The following is a 20,036-nucleotide window of genomic DNA, read 5'->3' on the forward strand; positions in this document are numbered from 1 at the left end:
TTTTCCTGGTTACTTTTCCCGTAGCATTGCCGGGGCAAAAAGGAAATGATGGTGCAATTATTTTAATGTCACCAAATCCAGGTTAGTGTGTTTTTGGGTAAATCACCCCAGACACCAAGGTACTCATTTATCAAGTTGGTTATTTCAGAAATGGCTCGCAAGAGAAAGTAGAGAATGACAAATGGGCGTGGATAATCAGGTGAAGCAGATGATCTGCAGGTGAGCCATAGCAAGTGGCCTGTGCAGTGGGAGCTTAATTAACTGGTCTCCAGCACTTGACTAAACCTTGCCACTAGTCTGGCGTGGGCCTTCAGTCAAATTGCAACTCTAGTCAGTGAGACCCAGTTGCTTCCCAGCAGTATGAAACCATAATGGTGTATTTATTTATATATTTATTCATTTAGAAGTTTTGCAAACTGCAGTGTGTTTAGTTTCAGAATGTAAGAAATTCAACTGTAGAAGTGCTAAAACAGTATGGTTTTCGGGTCTTGGTCCTAATGCCGGGTGCAGAAGATTTGGAAAATTATCCTGGTATTAGCCAGGAGTCAATGGAGAGTTTGAAGCTAGTTTAATGAGGTCACACACCCTTAAACATTCTCCATCAACTTAATTTTGAAGCCTTCGCCTCCGGTAATAAGTCTAAGCACAACTTCATCAGTCCTCTGGTTTCATACCTAGAAGAAAATACTTTATGAAAAATGTAAATGAGACACTGAGGCCCCCCTCCCCCTTTCCAGACCACCAGTTTAACTTCAGAAATAAAGAAGAGCTCAGCATCAAAGGGAACTGCGAGGTCCCATATTTGTGGGTTGAATAGTACCGTAAAATTGGCAGCCAACTTTATGGGTGAATAGTTAGATTCTGCATCACCCAGCTGTAGGATCTTAGCTTTATCTTCATTCAAATAGAAGAATCTCTTTTTTATGCAATATAAAGCAAGATTTAAGCATGAGATTTCTTGGTTGATGTTTCCCTGTAGAAAGAGTATTTGGATACTGCTGGAGTATTCGGACATTGAGGGGCACCTGATACTGCTCAAGGAGTTGTGCCAGAGGGTGCACCAGACATTTTAAACTGGCAGAGTAGATTAGAGTTTCGGCTCCTGGACACAAAGGAACGTTGGCAGCCAACATATGCAAGCTTGCCTTTCTAATTCTTCAGTGCTCTATATCTGTTTAAAAGCTTGTGCATCGGTTAGAGTGGCATAAATATGTTTTGAACACTAGTGTGATGCCAAATGAGACATAGCTATTTAAGAAGGATGGCTTTGCTGGAGTAAAAGATCTGGAGCTAAACCAAATGGGGGCGAACAAAGCAAACACAAGGAGATGATGGACAGAGCGCCGAAACTTTTCAGACACTCACCCCCAGTCATAGATCTGGGTTGACTCCATCATCATTCTTTAGCTCACTTCACCACCCCAGTTCAGACCCAGCTATATGCAAATCAGTCTGGACCCTGTGCCTCATGGGAACAGTCCAGCCCAAACTGCCATGCCAGGTCATCCCTGGACAGGAAACAAGCATCCTTGGACCGTTTCGGGGTAACACCCCTCATCAGCCAGGCTAGCTTGAATCCAGTGACAAAGTGAGCAAGAGACCCACATCTGGGTATACCCTGTCTGACGAACACTTTACTGTTGGCATAAAATGCCGGAAGGTAGTCCGTACTCCAACTATAGCTTTCGCATGCACTGCAATTGGCCTCCATAGCAGCATTCTGCCTGCAGCAAGTCCCAATCATAAACTGAACTGCCTCCAGGAAACAGGATTTGGAATTCAGCACTCCTTGGCAGACCAGATTATACAGGTCAGCAGTGGTATCCATCATAATCTAGAGAATGATTTTCCTTGACAAATCATTCATTTTGATCTAGCTCTAGGATGTACAGTGTGAAGTTCAATTGGCACTACAATGCCCAAAAGGACCAGTATGATCGTCGTAACCCCTGTTCTACTTGCAGGCCTTCACCAGGGCTCATACTTAAAAGTTGGTACAGCTCCAAACTCTGGGCTACAAAATGTTTATTATAACTAGGCACCTGTAGAAATATTGTGAGGCGTGTCAGTTACGTACATAAAAGGGTAGATTACTATAGGAATCAAAAGCATGTGTGAACACAGTAAAGAAAGGATTGCAGATAATGCTAGCATGCATGGGCAAAATGCTGTTTCCGACATACATTTGATATAAGCAACATACACATGATCACTCTACCTAGCTACTAATATAGAAACTTTTCAGAGTAATGAAAGAACAAAGTTTGCAAACGTAAGCGGTTGTACGAATGCACCTTTGCTCCAACGGTGTGGAGGGGGGATGATCTTGAAACTTACTGATGAATTTCATGACGTCTCGGGTCAGTATCCTTACTTGCTTTTCGGCTTGATATTCTGGGGACTCTGGGTTTTCATCCTCAATGTTGTCCTCACTGTGAGAAAGACAGAAAAGATCAAGATGTCAAAGACATCATAGTGAGGACAGAAGGGCAAGAAATGTATTTAAGAGAACTAAACTGCTAATTTGAACAACGTAGAAAACAAAATGTTCTGCCTCAAATGTTTCATGTGTGTCCTTTACTTTAAGTGTTGAAGTGAACACTATCATCCACATTTACAAAGCCATTTACAGCCCCAAACCTATGCTTACAGACCAAAATGTCTCCATTTACGTATTTCAGGTATCCACTGGAGAATACCTGACAAACACTTTTACTACTGCAGAATTGTACAACACTTCTGAGAATACTTACGTAGTAGTAAATCCCAAGCAATGAGTAGGAAGATCAAAGTGTGGTTTGCTTTGAGGATTTGTGAACACACAGAACTCATGAGTTTGTTGGCTTTCACAAACTCCTCTCTGATCCCAAGCCATTTTGGAAAAGGGTGAAAAACGTTTTTCACATCTGTGATAGGACATTAAATTCCCTAAAGCTGTACATTTAAACTCAAGCATAAGAGTGGGTCTACAGGTGTAAAAGTATGACTTTTCTTTGGGTAAGAAACCCTTCCAATGTTTTTTTTTTTTTTAAACTATCTTTTATCTAACCAGATAAATAACATGCTCAGAGATGGTAACTCCTATAACCTTTTAGTTAGAGTAATTCATGGCTGACAGCAATTATCAACATGAAAACACAAACTAAAAAAAAAAATCAATTCTAAAAGAACATGCAAATCAACTACAAATGCAATACATTATTGCACATATATGCAAAAAATTATATAAGTTATAGATTATATGTCACAAATTATAGGCTACAGTGTACACGTGCAAATGTACATAATATGGATATTACAGGAGTGTCCTGCACAATAAAAAAAAACACTAAATGGGGTCAACTTACAAAGGTATGTAACAGTAGGTAGAACAATACTCCTGTAGTAAGCTTACAGATGTATGTTTACTGGCTCCAAAACATCTAAAGCTTGGAATATTCAGGTCATATCCAATACAATTAATGCAAATAGAAAGGACTGTGCACTCTCTGCACTTCTGCTGCCTGAACATCGAGACAGATTCACAGAGCCATAAAAGAGTATATAAAATAGCACTAATATAGTACTACTTCCCGTAGTCATAAATTCTGACTCAGCGCCTCAACGTTTTACACATGCACAGAACTCCGAGGGACTGGAATATCCTTAAAATGTACTTTTTGGCAGTACTTTATTCAACAAAATACCAAAGTGGCAATAGCTATTCTCTCTTTGAAGATGGTGCAAAGACGTTAGCAAAAGGTTGCAGTTTTCAGATAACTATTTGAAATTTTTTCAAAGTGCAGCAGTCAGCGAGTTAATGAATGTACCCAGCTGTTTTTCCTGAAGGCGATGGATAGCATTTCAAGTGCTCAGTCCTTCTTCTGGGAACTTAGCTTCCGGTCAGTGAATTTTCTTACACTGGTATTCCACAGATAAAATAAAAATTATGTTTGCTATATATATCCTTCACATATAATATATTTTATATGTTATATGTAAATGATATATGGTATATATATATATATATATATATATATATATATATATATATATATATATATATATATATATACATAGAGAGAGAGATATACACACTCCAACACCTGTTGTAAGAGACAGAAGATAAGTACTTGAAAATATAAAGCAAATAAATTATACATGTATCTAAAAAGCTTAGCACATACTAAAACAACTATGTGTGAATGTATGTGGCATATTTTCATGTATATTTATTTTATAAAGATATTTCATCGAAATCAGGATGCAAGGGATAGAATTTGTGCGATAGGTTACAATCACATTGCAGCCGACTATCCAAGTCAGAAGAAGGGAAGCAGGTAATAGAGTTTTACTCATGTCAGTTTCTCTGTATTGTGGTGATCTTTGCACTGTAGTAATATATGTATATTTGTTAGAACAGTTAATCTAGATCACCTTAGTTCCCATATGTGTTTCACTGCATGACATAAATATATTTATGTTCAGCGGAAGTAAATATATTTATGCCAATGCCCAACACTAATCACTACAGTACAAAGGTCAAATCCCATATGACCCCAGTACCACAGCAGAACGTCTTCATCAGGATCATGGTCTTGGATACCTCCTGCTCACACTATGGGCCTATGGAATGTGACTGAGCTATGGCTCTGCTTAAATACCTATGTTTATAGTCTGGTACATGTGTATAAGCTAACAGAGGGAGGAACAGCATGGCATAAACCCTATATGCAGGTGTGCAGTGATATGCTATTACTCACATTGTTGAGGGAGGGGAGGGATTTGCATTTCGTAATTCATGAGTCAACAACAATAATAAATATATCACTCTTGGTTAAAAAGCTTTTGATAAAGGAAGTACGCAGGACAAACACGAAAAACAAACTATGTATGCAGATGTGAAAAAGCATAATATGCTATCTATTGCTATTAACAAGGGAGAGGCAGGGCATAACGAGTCACCCTTCGCACTCAACAACAGTAATACATAGCATTTTACACTGGGCGCATCTGCATATATACTATATATTATCAGTGTAAATCTGCATATGTACTTTATGCCTTGTTTTTTACCATCTGCAATACTTCTAAACAAAGGTATTTAAAGAACCAGAAAACAAGGAGCTAAATAAATGACAGTCACAATAACCAGATCTTGTAACTATGGTTCTTATTTTCTGTAGCAAACTGATTTTAGTATGGAAACAGCTAGGTATTTTTCCAAATCAGTAAGCTGTACTTTGGAGGTGGCACAGTCCTCTGCAGTGTACTAATAAATGTGTAAACGTGGGTATATTAGTATCCTATTAAATAGGTTTTATTGGGCCACATTTATATTTACGGGTGTGGCACAAATATATTTTAACTGCTCACCATATATAATATTAAAAATAGAACTTATCACTGTGTGGACACGCAAGTATATACAAAATGAAAAATAAATATTTGTGTCTGACAGTTAATCACATATTCAATATAGAATTCAGATATATTCCTATACCTGCAATTACATATAAAGATACTTGTTAATAAACATACGATGTCTTGATTATGTTCTTAGCGACACTCGTTCGAAAGTCTTTCAAGCGTCCACTGCTTAAGAATCCAAAATCATCTGTGCGTCCAACTGCGTATATATGATGCACCATGAAGAAAGGATGCAAGCATCTTCTCTGGAGGAGACAGTAGAATGGGTGGTGTGTGTGTTTGTGTATACACACACACACACACACACACACACACACATCATACATATATAAATATTCCATGCATCTTGTTCAAGATGTACATTCTTGTTGTGATGGCAGAAGTGGTGATGATCGTGGATATCGGAAAAACTCAGAAAATGGAGGCGGCACTTGGGATCCAGTGATGCAGTGGAGTAGGGATCCACTTCTCCTGTCTTCAAGTGGCTGTACAAAGGTCGCATGTTGGATTACAAATCTTTCCCATATCAAGTTGATCCTTTGAGCGCCTTCAAGGATGGAGTGTAATGGGTTGGCTTGTTAGATGATGATATTAATAACAATATCACTTATAATAATGTATTACTATTAAACTGTTGGCCTGTCATGGTGTAACAGGAACACAGTTTCTGTAGGTAGTCTGGGGTCTTAACCACAAAAGGCCCTATTTACCTATTTCACACTTTAAAACCTAGTCTGTTTGGATGCTGTATGCCCTTTCCTTTTCACCTAGGGAAAAGAAGAGAACCAGCAAGCTAGTGTGCATCAGTTGAGGCTGTATGTATGTTCATAAATGTATATATATGTATATGTGTGTGTACATATATATATGTGCGAGTGCACATATATATAGGTGTGTGTACATATATATATAGGTGTGTGTACATATAACTATATATATATATATATATATATATATATATATATATATATATATATATATATATATGTATATGTATATATTACAGCAGCTTGTGATACACTCCCGCTTTCGCACGGAAATCACCAGTACAGACCAGCTTGTGCAGCATTATTTTTTTTTTTTTTACTCCTCATATGTCAGGACGCGTTTCGGCCGTCCAAGCGGCCTTGATCACCATATATATATGTGTGTGTGTGTGTGTGTGTGTGTGTGTGTGTGTGTGTGTGTGTGTGTGTGTGCGCGCGTGTATGTATGTATACATGTATAGTGCACCAAATACCCTCCTGGGTTGCTCAGCACTCTGAAGCAATTCATTCAACACACACCAGCCTTCTTAACAGAAGTTGCCTTAAACCTCCAGCTGTGACAGGAACGTTTTCAGTGTCTTGGTGTGGTGTTTGTTCTGGGCTCTCAGATTCAAGGGTAGGGTCATTCTTAGCTGTGGCAGAAAGAACGGAGAAGGCCCTCCTAGATTTTCAAAAGCAAGATTCCTGGGTCCCAGTACACCTCTTGTGATGTACCATCTCGATTGTACTGCAATGAAGCCTGATGCCGATCTGTACAATGCCCAATGAACAACGCACACTTGAAGATTTCCACTGGAAGCCTATAAAATGCCAATACCGGATAAACATGGTCTTTCTTCTTGAAGTGCACAAAGGTTCAGGTTGCTGTACAAAGCAATGTCAGAAGCCTGGAAACACTAACTATCAACAGATTCTGTTGTAATAACTTACTATGTATTCAACCAAAGGCAACAAGTTCTGGAAGTAATTTTGAAAAGTTAAGAAGGACAAGTACAATTGTCTTCTAGTGGAAGAACCCTGCCTGAACTACTGTACTAATCTGAATTTTCAAAGACAGTTGTTCATTAAATACATATTTGTTTCACAAGAGTAACCAGTTCTTGACAAAGCCTCTGGGCTAGTAATCCGAGGATTCACCAACTACCATCTCAGTCTTAAGTTCTACCTTTTGGAAAGCTACGTTTCAACTGGTTTGAACGTATTGCTTCACAGCGCCCAGGCTGGGAAATACCATTTTCAATCAAAGTTCTCAGGATGAAACCTGGAAATCAACTGGATGAGATCTGTGGAATTATAAAACTGTATCCATAATATCTTAATATGCCCGCAAATGGTGAAATGCACAGATTAAAAACTAATGGCGTAAAAGCAGAACTCCTATGGTACACCACAGTTAAATCTGAACAATAAAGCAAACCAGGACAAGAACCCCATGAACAACCAATGTCCGATAGAAGAGTCAAACCACTCGACTGACATTTCCTCTTGGTCAATAGATCAGGATGGAGTGCCTGACATTGTTGAAGGCTGCTGACAGATTTAAGGATCTCAGCACGTTGATGCCCTCTCCATCCGGCTTCATTCGTAGATCATCTAGAAAGGCAATAAATACCATATACATAAACCCAGTATTTGATCTGTGATGGTATTTTTCCCAGTAAAGAACTGTAGCTGAAAGTCCCACCTGGTTCACCAGATAAAGGTTCTTCAATACTGGACAGAAGATGGATACATCATTCTCGTCTGCAATTGTAATTGTCTTTTGAAGGATGAGACAGTCTTTCTTCCAGCAGTCAGATCATCTATGTGGCATCCATTGCCGACTGGATGAACTCCTATTTGAAGAGCGTAAACTGAAGGAAATCAGATTGAGGTCCAGGAGCTTTACTAGCAGCCACCAATTCAGTGAAACGGATAGTAGTTGCAGGGTCCTAAAGCGACATGCAGTCTTGACTAAGCCTAATATTGCTAATGTTAAAAAAAAGGTTTCCAAGTGTTACTACTGTTTTTCCTCTTTTGTACCGCTCTACAGATTAATTACATTTTCAATTTGAAAACCATATCTGTCTCTGGACATTTCATCTGAGAATTGGGAAATCCTAAAATATTTTATTTTGTTACTCGTATAATTTTCCAAGGTTCCTTCTGTAAGTAACTGAACTTAAGATCCTACTGACAAGATAGATCCTACTGTATTGTGAGAATTCCTTCTAGGAAACTAAAACTACATCAGGCTTAGAATTAATTTACCATCATCTTTCCCAAAATGTTTTTCCCATCTTAGCGAACAGCAATAGTCAATTGATCTACTTTTTTAATCAATGGTGTCTGCCGCAGTTTTTAGTTTGTTTAAAAGAACCTGCCATTCAACAAGATGGCATCCCATTAGGGGCCAGCAGGTGAACTTATGGTACATTTTCTGATAAAGCAAAGTCAAAAGTGTGTACTTGTGTAGATAAAAAACAGTCTCTCTAAATTTTCGAACAGACTTTCACAGGTAAGCTGGCCTTTTCAACCAAAACTCTGCAGTCATCTAATACAGAGAGAGCATTAAAATGGTAATCAGCTTGGTTATTATGACTGTCAGTTCCTCTGCAAATTTTGCAGAATCTAGTGGAGTGGCTTAAAACTGACACAATCAGTATAAATTAGGTTTTATCCTAGTCATAACAACCAAGTTTTGCCTCAAGTAATCACCGCAAACCCATAGTCTTCACCCTATTTTTATTCTTCATAAAGAAAGTAAACCCTCCAGGGGCTTGGTTAGTTACAAGTGGAGGACAGCTTCACTTACACCACGTCACAGTCATCAGATCCATGACCAATTCTCGACTGCTGACCTTGCATTAATCAAAATGTCTTTCGCTAGTGTGCCTGTTCCATATTCTATTCAGAGATGGAAATGGAGCAGAACCTAAACTTTCCGGTTAGTTTTGTTAATCAGCCAGAAGATGTCTGAAGTACTGATGGAAAAGTCTGAATTACCCAGAAATATACTAGAGGTAGCTTAACATTTGCAAACTTCTTGATGTTCATCCTTTCCAGGGGTTTGGAGTTTGCCTTCACCTGAGCAAAGATTTTGCCTGCTTGTAAGATAAGTTTCACTGCACAGCAAGCTCATTATCACTGGTGAAAGGGCAAAGAATCTCACACTACATGAAGTTTTCCATTGAGTTTCATGATGCTTGAAAATGATCTTTGCATCTCAGCACACTCCTAAAATGTTCCTTGAGTGTAGAGTATCTTGTCCAGTTTTGTGAAGAGCAAATTCTCACTCTCATATTGGGTTGCATCAGCATTCAAAGCAGGATCCAGGGTTCACGGATGGAGGAAGATTAATGCCGTCAACTATTTCACTTCTACAGAGGCAAGGATGCCTTTTGAAATGTGTGCCAGTGTTGCCATTCCCTTTACAAATTCAGAGATTGCTCTGGCAGTGACATCTTTTTAGAGTTGTTTTCTAGACTCTCACTGGCTTAAGATACATTTGAGAAATGGGAAACAATTAGGTGTTTGTGTTGGATTCTATAGAAGATAACGATATGTCGAGGCCCAGTTGTTTAAAAAGACAGTAGCTTCATGGCACACCTGGTAAATTTACATTCGAAACATTGATATTTGGTGTATTCTGAAGCAGGGTTGGAAATACATGAAAGTGCATGCTTGGGGTGGAGGTTTATATGGCAAGGTGTAGGTAAGACTTGAAGTTTACAGTTGAGGCACAATACCTATCCCTCTAGAAACACTAAGCCTTGACAACTGCAAGATACCAACTGTATGTTCCTCAAACGCTGGCTTGCTTCGTTCTTGAGAGTTCACAGAACCAGCTTGGATTGGTTGATGTAGACTCTTTAAACTCTGCTTTATTGCATCACACGCATTTTGCAGTACATTAGTTGTCCAACATAAGCACTGCAGGTTGCACCCAGGCCCTTCAAATCTGGCCTTCATCAACTCATATCATAAGATGGGTGCCGCTCACTCCGACTTTTACTTCATCCAATGTTTTTCTCATAGGATTTATAGCATTTGAGATGTTGAAATATCTTAAGAAACTGAAATTACCTCAGCATGTGTTGCGTGAATGTTACATTTTCATTGCCAGTGTAAGGTTTTGTGTACACATGCACACAAATGCAAACAGACACTGGAAATTTAAATCTAGCATCATCTGCAATGCAACAAGTGCAATGAGCAATCACAATTTCTGTGAGATTTTTCACACAGTTTTTGATTCTTTGAGGATAGTCCAACAAAGTAAAACAGAACTGTGCAGTATAGAGTGGAGCAAATGCGTTTATGATTTCAATGCTGTGCCAAGAAAAAAAAGAAAAAATAATTTAAAATAAATACACATTTGCACACACTCTGCAGCACTTACATAACTGCATCATTATGAAGCACATCACTTAAAAAAAAAAAAAGTGGAGGACTTTTGAAGTTCAAAAATTGGAAAACTCTGGATTATGTTTTGTTTGATTTAGACCAGGATTCACACTCTGCATCCTGGTCTAAATTCAAATTCCTTTGCCCCCTCAGTGGTAAAATCCTGATCAGTCGACTCAGCTGAGGGTCTTACTTCTCCATCTTCCTCTGGTCGATCAGATGCCACTTGTTCGACAGCCTCTGTAAAACATCAAACAAAAGAAAATCAGTTAAAAACTGACAGTGCAGTAGCCTTTTTGGATGTCTTTTACAGGCAAGTGTGAAGACTAAACCAAATAAAGCATAATTCATATTAATTGCCCTCAGCTGCAGCAGTTCAAACCTGGGTAGTAAGAAACATTATGAAAAGCAACTGATAATTCAGGTGCTGCTGGCCAAAGTACGTGCTTAGAGGGAGGGCATTAACAGGAAATAATGGGCTGGTTTTCACAAAATCACAGCGTGAAAATGCCCATCATAACCTGGCCATACACAATATGATTCCACAAATGGCATTGGGAAACGTGTCCAGAGGAATAAGAGCAAGCTGCATACCTTTAGTAACGCACTTTCTCGTGGACACTATCAAGCCACAGATTTCTCAAACTCAGAACATTCCCCAGGTGACAGAATGTATCTCAAAGGTTTTCTCCAGCAATGCACCCACATTCAGCGTGGTGTCACCGTGAAACTCCGCACTGGCTTTGTACTGCCCTGTAAAGTGATAGAGTGGAGCCTCATCAAAGCACCACAACTGCGCTGAACTCAGTTTCTTATTTTTCTGTTGTCTAGTGCAAAGAACTGTGGGTACCAGTGTGCTTCTAGTTAATTTAGCACCAGATTAGATGTTAAAAAAGGCGACTCCACAGAATGCAGAGGTAGGAGGGAAGGGAGTAATCTGCAGGTAGATCGAGTATCCACTAAAAAAGTAACGTGTTCTTCTAATGGATACTTCTAACCGCAGACTTCTCACCTGAGAATAGATACAAAAGAAGTACCTACCTTCTGTGGAGTGCGCACAGGCCAAGAAGTCCTGAAGAACAGCTGGAACAAAATGTCTTTACTACTGAACCCGCTGTCAAGGCAGAATGCTTTTTGAATATGTGCACCAACCCCAACTTCACACCTGGCAGGTATCAAGGACAGGCACTCCATGTGCCAATTCAGTAGAAGCAGCCTTAGTTCTGGTGGAATTGACTCTCAAACCTTAAGTTAGCTGCTCTTTGACCAGTGCGTAGCAGATCTTAATGCAGCCGACTATCCACGGCAACAGGGTCCTCTTCTGCATAGCCTCCCCCTTTTCACATCTGAGAACCCTACAAAAATGTGAACGTCCACACATTGATCTTGGATACAATCAATATAAAAGCATATAGCCCTTTTGGATCCAAATGATGAAGCCTCTCCTCCTCTTTCGAGGGGGTAGGGGGGCAACGAGGGATGATGAATTACTGAACGTAAAAAGGAGTCATGACTTTAGGTTAAAAGGAACCCAGAGTCCTCAGCACCAAGTTGCGCAGGAAAAGGGTAGTGTAGGGGTGTTGACAAAACAGTGTTGAAGCTCACTCATTCAACAAGCTAAAGTAATCACAATGAGAAAGACAGTCTTTAAAGTCAGGATATGATTGCGCAATTGTGCATTGGCTCAAACAGCGGACATAGAAACATCAAGACCACAATAAGGTTCCATTGTGGAATGAATGGTCTAGGAGGAAATGTATGTGTCAAACCTTTTATAAACATCATCACAACAGTTGATTTAACCATGGGGTGCATGACCTGGACAAGATGGCCGTGTAGACGCATCTACTGGCGCTCTAGTCGGTAGACCTGAATCTGTTGAATAGCGGAATAAATACTTGAAGGTCGCAGGGGCCCTCCATGTGACCGGTAAATATTGCAGGAAGCTGCCGGGATCTGGTGGGTCCCAGGAACTATTGGCATCCAGATAGGTGACCACAATAGTGAAAGATAGATGACGAGCAGCAGGCCAACAAAATTCTAAACTACGCACAACCCCTGCTCTCTGGCTTCCAGCCTACAGGAGACAAATATGACAGATCGCGGTGAGGAGACGGGAAAGCCACGGAAACAAACCCCTCCCTCGGGGATGTACTGGCAGCAATCCAAACTACCATGGATGACAGGGTGCACAGAAGAGACTCCTTGGCCACTGAGGTTAATTTACTGCCCTGTGACCTGTGTAAAGTATCGGAGAGAGTAACCGGGCAGAGGACTCTGAGGGGAGTTCACCTAGAAGTAACCTGCAATGTGGACACTGGGCTCCGGCGCAACACGGCATAGCGGCGCCATTTTTATTGCCTCGAGAAGGGCAGAGTGGAGGAACCTCATAAATCCACTCCTCTCTACATTTGCGGACAACCTGGGACCGGCAGGGTGCTGAACCCACTGAGGAGGAGACCTGCTGCTGCGAGGACCGGCTGGCCTCTTGCCAGTGCCTCCTTGCGGGTTGCTAGACGACAGACCCCTTCGGCGGAGTGGCCAGGACAGGCTGAGCCAGAGTGGAGGAGCAGACGATGGTAGCGTGCCGATCATCGCCACCCAGTTGAACAAGGTGGATCAGACCCAGGACGGCAACGCTGAGCTCTCCCAGGACCCCCAGAGTGTAGGCCACAGGGCAAGTGAGCAGCAGCAAGCCCTGGAGGCACGGCGAGTGCTGACTGCGTGTGAGAGTGGGCATGAGCTTCCCGCGGCTGTCAATAAAGACTGCGGTTTTGAATTGGAGGTGACGGCCTGCAGACTTGCAAGCCAGCCACCTCATGCAAGTGTGTTGTCTGCCCGGTGGCTTTACAACGTGCTGTAGGAGCTGAGCTGGGGCAGGGTCTGGTGGCCGGCCTTGTGTAAGATCCCGGATTTCGACAGGCCGGCCTGTGGGCCCAGGAGTCTCACCGGAGAAGACTGGTGATCCTGCCAAATCTCTGGGTAGTAGGACTAGCATGAGACTATAAGACAAACACTGGGCCTGTGCCCTGCAGTGAACCTGGAGAACTGGGCATTCAGTCTGAAGGTCAGTGACACTGGAGCTGGCAGTACTGTGACGTGGGGACCAACACGAAGGAGGTCAGGGACACGCACCTCGGATGATACCAAATGTGGTGAGGAGGACAGTGAGAAGAACCAGGACGGGGCCTGTACGGAGGCGCCAGTCCTGTATAATTGTACTTTCTCAAGACTTCAGACAGGACAGGGAGCCGTGCGCTGCCGGAGGGGCCCGACCCTAGACAGGTAATTCCAGGGGAGTGCGAGATCTATTGCAGAGACTGGTGGTGGACCAGTGGAGTTCCACAAGAACATGGCAATACACCAACTGAGATATTGGGATAACCTATGGGTGCGGGGCCGGAGATCCATAGAAGAGAGACTTCACCCTCTTGTTTCCGAGAGGCATAGACGCCAGTGGAGAGGAGTTCTAGGGAGCGGGCTACCTGAGGCGCCGCTGAACTCGCCCCTGGAGGATATAACTACCTCCTTTCGGACAGATCTGGTGGGTCCCGGGAACTATTGCCACCCCGATACGTGACCACGATGGTGAAAGATAGGAGAGGTCGAGCAGCAGGCCAAGAAAATTCTAAACTACGCATAACCCCTGCTCTCTGGGTCCCAGCCTACAGGAGACAAATATGACAGACCGCGGTGAGGAGGCAGGAAAGCCACGGAAACTAGCCCCTCCCTGGGGATGTACATGCAGCAATCCAAACTACAAGAGGAATGGATGGTCACCCCATTTCAGTATATTCCGATTATACGACCGGAGACTATTGCAGCAATGGAAACCCCAGAACAAAGAATGGAGCCCGGGATGGATCTGGGTTTGCCCATATAGGACGCTGCAGGCTTCAGAGACTGCACTAGATTTGGACGGTGCGACTCAAGACCAAGAGGTGGGTCCCAGCTCACCTGAGGATGCAGCCAGTTAACGTGATGACACATGGCCATCCACGAGAGGACCAGATAAGCGAGATGCCAAGACTTGAGGCTAATGGGAGGGGATTGAGGTTGTTGAGGAGGAGAGGCTGCAGCAAAGGTAGCTACAGCAGGGGCTTCATCTTTCACATGTGGGGAACATAGTCGACGGGGAGCTTGCATCTTCTCCCTATCCCTCACCCCACCCGCAGAGGTTGATAACATAGTGGGGAGCTGGAGGTCTTGGCTTTGCACCCCGCCGGTTACTCAAACACTTGCGTAGCACTGAGCTTGGGGAGAGCTATACCACATACCGAGGGAAGCATTTGGGACAATCACGACCTGAAGACCATGGTAATGTGGATGCTTGTTTTCTTTTGTTTGGGATTTAGTGGGGTCATGAAGCAGCACCTGTGATTACTCGCTCCCTATGGTAGTAGAGTGGGAAGGGTAGCAGTAATGCCAGAGGGGGGGGGGTTTACACACTAGGTGTTTTAAAAAGGTTTAAATTGTTTCTAATATCACTGTGTTGAACTGTAATATCTGCATTGCAGTAGAGATCCCATTGGGTACTGGGGTGGCAGGAGTGGGGAGGAAAGAGAACACCACTATTGTCCCATGACTCATGGCTTCCTCTGTAACAAAGCTGATCATGTGGAATGTCAGGGGTGTAGCAGCATTCGAAAAACGTAGATGAGTATGGGCCTATCTGAATCGTTATGGGGTAGCAATAGCATGCCTGCAGGAGACCATTATTGGGGGACTCACAACCATGTATACGATGGAGATGGAGAGTGCAGCTCTATGCTACCTCCTACTTGGGGTTTGAGTTGGGAGTTCTCATATGGGTGGCCCCAGGCATCCCCTTTCAATACCTACATCATGTGGCGGATCCCGAGGGACGGTATGTTGTTCTGCATTGTACACTGGAGGGACGGGAAATATGTATCCTTAATGTATATGCCCCCAATATTGACTGCCTGGCATTCTTTCCGGCAGTGCTGGCTGCAGTAACCCCATATTTAGGAGCCGCAATAATTATGTGAAACAGGAGACCCCCATCCTACAAATTCAAGATGGCAATGGGGAAACCGTGTATACCCAACAAGGGATTCTTAACCCCTTCCATGCTCATGACGGAACGGTTCCGTCATGAGCGTCGGTTGAGCTGTGCTCATGACGGAACCGTTCCGTCATGAGCCCGCCCGCGCAAGAAACGGTCAGCACCGCGGCGGAATTCGCACCGCATGGAAGGGGTTAAGGTTCTGCTACACATCTGGCCAACGTGTATGGAAACAAAAGCTCCATTGCAAGAGAGGATACATGATTTTCTCGCCTCAGTACAGTTGTCACGGCTGGATTCGGAGGCGACGGTCACGCTCACAACCTTGATTACTAGAGTGGAATTACTAGAGGCCATACGGCATCTTCAAACAGCTAAGAGCACTGGGAGTGACAGCCTTCCGGCAGAGTTTTGTAAAAGAATTGCTCCGCTGCTGGTTGATTGGAGGTGTATAATGAGGCACAATCTCTGCCAGCTTCCATGCGGGAGGCAGTGGTAGCCATGACTTAAAACTGGATAGAGACGCCTGGATACCTGGCTCTTATAGGCTGATGGGCTCCTAAACTTCGATGTTAAAAATCCTGAGTAGAGTTCTCGTGGCCCGAGTCCTTCCACACATCCCTTGCATTATACGCGTAGACCATTAATAAACAAATCCTGTGCACACGTTTAAGATTAAAGAGACATTAACAATATGGAGAATCAGGAGTAAGTCAGCATTGATGGTTTCCGAAATGTTGGTTTAATGCAGGTTTGAATTCAATCAGAACACAAAACACCAGCAGACACGTGTTTCGTCTACAGGTGGTGGCCTGTGACTCTTCAGGGCTGATGGAGGCGGATCGTTCGAATATCGAAGTAACTGTGAAAATTTCAAAGGATTCGAAATTAAAGGTGGTCTGTGTTGGAAAGGAAACTGATAGAAGTCACACGGGCGGGTGCGTCCATGTTAGGGTGGCCTGGTACAGGCTAATCCAGAACGTTGGTGTCTCGTTGCCGTAATGCGTAGACCAGTCCGGCTTCATCCCAAGGTGTAGCACCACTCAATCTACGGTGTCTGGCACAGGTTTAGCATGCTCCATGTGTAATGGAGAAGCACAAGTTACTTACCGTCGGTAGGTGTCGTCGTTCGACTCTGCGTGAGTCGTTTGCTCCGGGAGGACGTCGCTGGAGCTACTTAGACGCGCGAACGTCAGTTCTGTACACTACTTTCCGCACCAGGAAAGTCGTGATTGTCCCAAATGCTTCCCTCGGTATGTGGTATAGCACTCCCCAGGCTCAGTGCTACGCAAGTGTTTGAGTAACCGGCGGAGTGCAAAGCCAAGACCTCCAGCTCCCCACTATGTTATCGACCTCTGCGGGTGGGGTGAGGGATAGGGGGAAGATGCAAGCTCCCCGTCGACTAGGTTCCCCACATGTGAAAGATGAAGCCCCTGCTGTAGCTACCTTTGCTGCAGCCTCTCCTCCTCAACAACCTCACTCCCTTCCCATTAGCCTCAAGTCTTGGCATCTCGCTTATCTGGTCCTCTAGTGGATGGCCGACCTCCTGCGTTTGTTGGGGTTCTCCATCAACATGCCGAAGAAGCACCTGATTCCCTCTCAGAAGCTCCTCTTCATCGGAGCGGTTCTGGACTCGGCGCAGTTTCGGGTTTATCCTCCCGAGCAGTGAGTCCGGGATATTCAGGCGATGATTCCGATCTTTCAGCCTTTATGCTGAGTTTCGGTCAGAATGACCCTCCGGCTACTGGGCCTGATGGCCTCCTGCATCCTGTTAGTGGATCATGCCAGATGGCATATGCGGGCTCTGCAGTGGGACCTGAAGTTCCAGTGGGCACAGCATCAGGGCAACCCGTCCGATCACGTCCAGATCTCGAAGAGCACTGCACGACAAGTGCAGTGGTGGCTCACGAATCGCGATTGGGTCAATGGCAGATCCCTCTCCCTTCCCCAACCGGAACACAGAGTTGTGACAGACGCGTCCCTTCTGGGATGGAGAGGCCACCTGGGAGAGGCGGAGCTCAGAAGACTCTGGTCTCCGGCAGAGTCTCGGCTCCAAATAAACCTTCTGGAGCTTCAAGCGATCCGACTTGCACTGAAGGCATTCCTTCCCTCTGTCAAGGGGAGAGTAGTGCAGGTGTTCACAGACAGCACCACCGCCATGTGGTACTGCAAAAAACAGGGTGGGGTGGGGTGGTGCACCCTATGTCAGGAGGCTCTGCGCCTCTGGACATGGCTGGAACACAGTGGTGGTTCAACACCTGGCAGGTTCTCTGAACACCAGGGCGGACGAACTCAGCCGCCGGTGCAAGATGGTGCAGGAGGTCGGCCGTAGTCTGGAGGTGGGAGACGACTGCCTGGGGCGAGCCCGCCTTCAACAACCAGTCATTGAGATAGGGGAAGACTGGAACCCCATATCTAAGCAGATGAGCTGAGACCACCGCCATCACTATCGTGAACGCCCGCAGGGGCGCTGGTAAGGCCAAAGGGGAGCATGATGAAATGAAAGTTCTCGTGGCCTACCGAGAACCGCAGGCAAAGCCGGTGGGCCTGGCAGGACGGGGATATGAAAGTACACGTCCTGCAAGTCCAACGCTACCATCCAGTCTTGCCGGTCTAGGGCAGACAAGTCCTGAGCAAGTGTGAGCATCTTGAACGTCTCCTTCCGGAGGAAGCAATTGACGTTCGAAGGTCTAAGATAGGACGCAGGCCCTTGTCCTTTTTTGGGACCAGAAAGTAGTGGGAATAACAACCACGACCTACTTCTGGCGTCGGAACGCGCTCGATGGCCCCCTTGGCCAAGAGGGCCATGACTTCCTGTTGAAGAAGCGCAAGTTGGTCCCCCGACATGCGGTGGTACTCAGGTGGCATGGCTGGAGGGGAAGTCTCGAAGGGGAGGGAATAGCCCCTTCAGACAATTTGCAGCACCCACTTGTACGATGTGATGTTGCGCCAGTGGGGGAGATGATGGCGAATTCTGCCGCCCACTGGCGTTTGATGGGCCAGAAAGGTCAGACTAGGAAGGCTTTGCAGTGGATGCTGCTGGGGTGGAGGTGGAGGTGGACTGACCCGCCCACTGGCCCCCCCCAGAACCGCCTCGTCAGTTCCCACGTCCGCGCCCGAACTGAGGAAGTTGCTGCGCAGCCCTCTGGCTCTGGAACGAACGTGTTGGGCCACCCCTTCCACGGCCACGAAAGGAGCAAAAAGCGGAAGGCAGAGGAGGGTGAGGGCGAGTGGCCGACAGGCCCAAGGACTTGGCCGTATCCTGTGAGTCCTTAAAACGCTCCAATGCAATTTCCGCCTTATTGCCAAAAAGGCAAATGCCATCAAAGGGCATGTCCATCAAGGTGTTCTGGACATCCCCTGAGAAGCCAGCAGTCCTCAGCCAGGCGTGGCGCCAAAGCGCCACCATCGTGGAAATTGCCCTGCCCAGCGAGTCGGCGGCATCCAGTCCACAACGAATGGTGCGTCTCTGCCAGCTGCTATAGCTGTGGCGTAGTGAGCTAAATAATGATGGATTAAACCCAGATCAGTTGACTGGGGGTGAGTGCTTGCAATGTTCAACACTCCGTCCATTATCCCCTTTGGTTTTGCTTTGTTCACCCTAAGTTGGCAGGGTATGCCCAGACGTGGGTCCCTTGCACACTTTGCCACTGGATTCAAGCTAGCCTGGCTGAGGACGGCCGATTAGCCAGAAACCGCTCCCAGGATGCTTGTTTCTGGTCCAGGGAAGACATGGCTTGGAAGTTCGGGCTGGACTGTTCCCATGAGGCACAGGGTCAGACTGATTTGCATATGGCCATGTCTGAACTGGGGTGGCGGAGTGAGCTAAAGAATGATGATGGATTAAACCCAGATCAGTTGACTGGTGGTGAGTGCTTGCAATGTTCAACACTCCTTTCATCATCCCCTTTGGTTTTGCTTCCTCTGGACAGTTGGACAGCACCTGGGCAACTATATCCCACAGAGAGTGGGAATAACGGCCCAAGAGGCATGCAGTGTTCACCGACCGCAGCCCTAAGCTGGCAGATGAAAACAGCTTCTTGCCAAGCTGCTCCAGCTTCTTAGATTCCCTATCCGGAGGTGCGGAAGGGAACGCGCTCTGGGAAGCAGAGGCTTGGACAACCAAGCTCTCGGGAGCGGGGTGTTGGGAGAGAAAGAGGGGGTCGCCCGGAGCCGGGTGATGGCGGCAGACCACGTTCCTGTCCACAGGAGCCCCTGTGTTGGGCCTGGACCAAGTGCCCAAAAGGATGTCAGAAAGTTCATAATTAAAAAGGCAGCAAGGTCTCTGAAGAGGTTGCAGCCAGCTGAAGCACTGCTGTCAGGAGGTTAGTCCTCACAGCCACCGTAGGGAGTTTGAGGTGGAGGGTCTCGGCTGCCCTACGTACTACCACTGCGTAACTGGCTTCCTCCTCCGTAGCCACAGTAGGAGGAGACAGCATGCCATGGTC

At 45.0% G+C, this 20,036-nt stretch overlaps 1 protein-coding gene across 1 annotated transcript in view; it reads right to left on the reverse strand.

Annotated features, from left to right (window-relative positions):
* Nucleotides 1-20,036, reverse strand: part of LOC146813810 (exportin-5-like) — a 1,013,804-nt gene that overhangs the window by 245,436 nt on the left and 748,332 nt on the right. The window contains exons 24-25 of the mRNA XM_085610267.1: nucleotides 10,756-10,802; nucleotides 2,338-2,432 (exon numbers count right to left, since the gene is read on the reverse strand). Of these exons, the coding sequence (XP_085466393.1) occupies nucleotides 2,338-2,432; nucleotides 10,756-10,802 (142 nt within the window). The remainder of the gene's footprint in view (nucleotides 1-2,337; nucleotides 2,433-10,755; nucleotides 10,803-20,036) is intronic.

Source organism: Triturus cristatus, chromosome 6 (genome assembly GCF_964204655.1).
Source record: "Triturus cristatus chromosome 6, aTriCri1.1, whole genome shotgun sequence".
In the NCBI taxonomy this organism is placed as follows: Eukaryota; Metazoa; Chordata; class Amphibia; order Caudata; family Salamandridae; genus Triturus; species Triturus cristatus.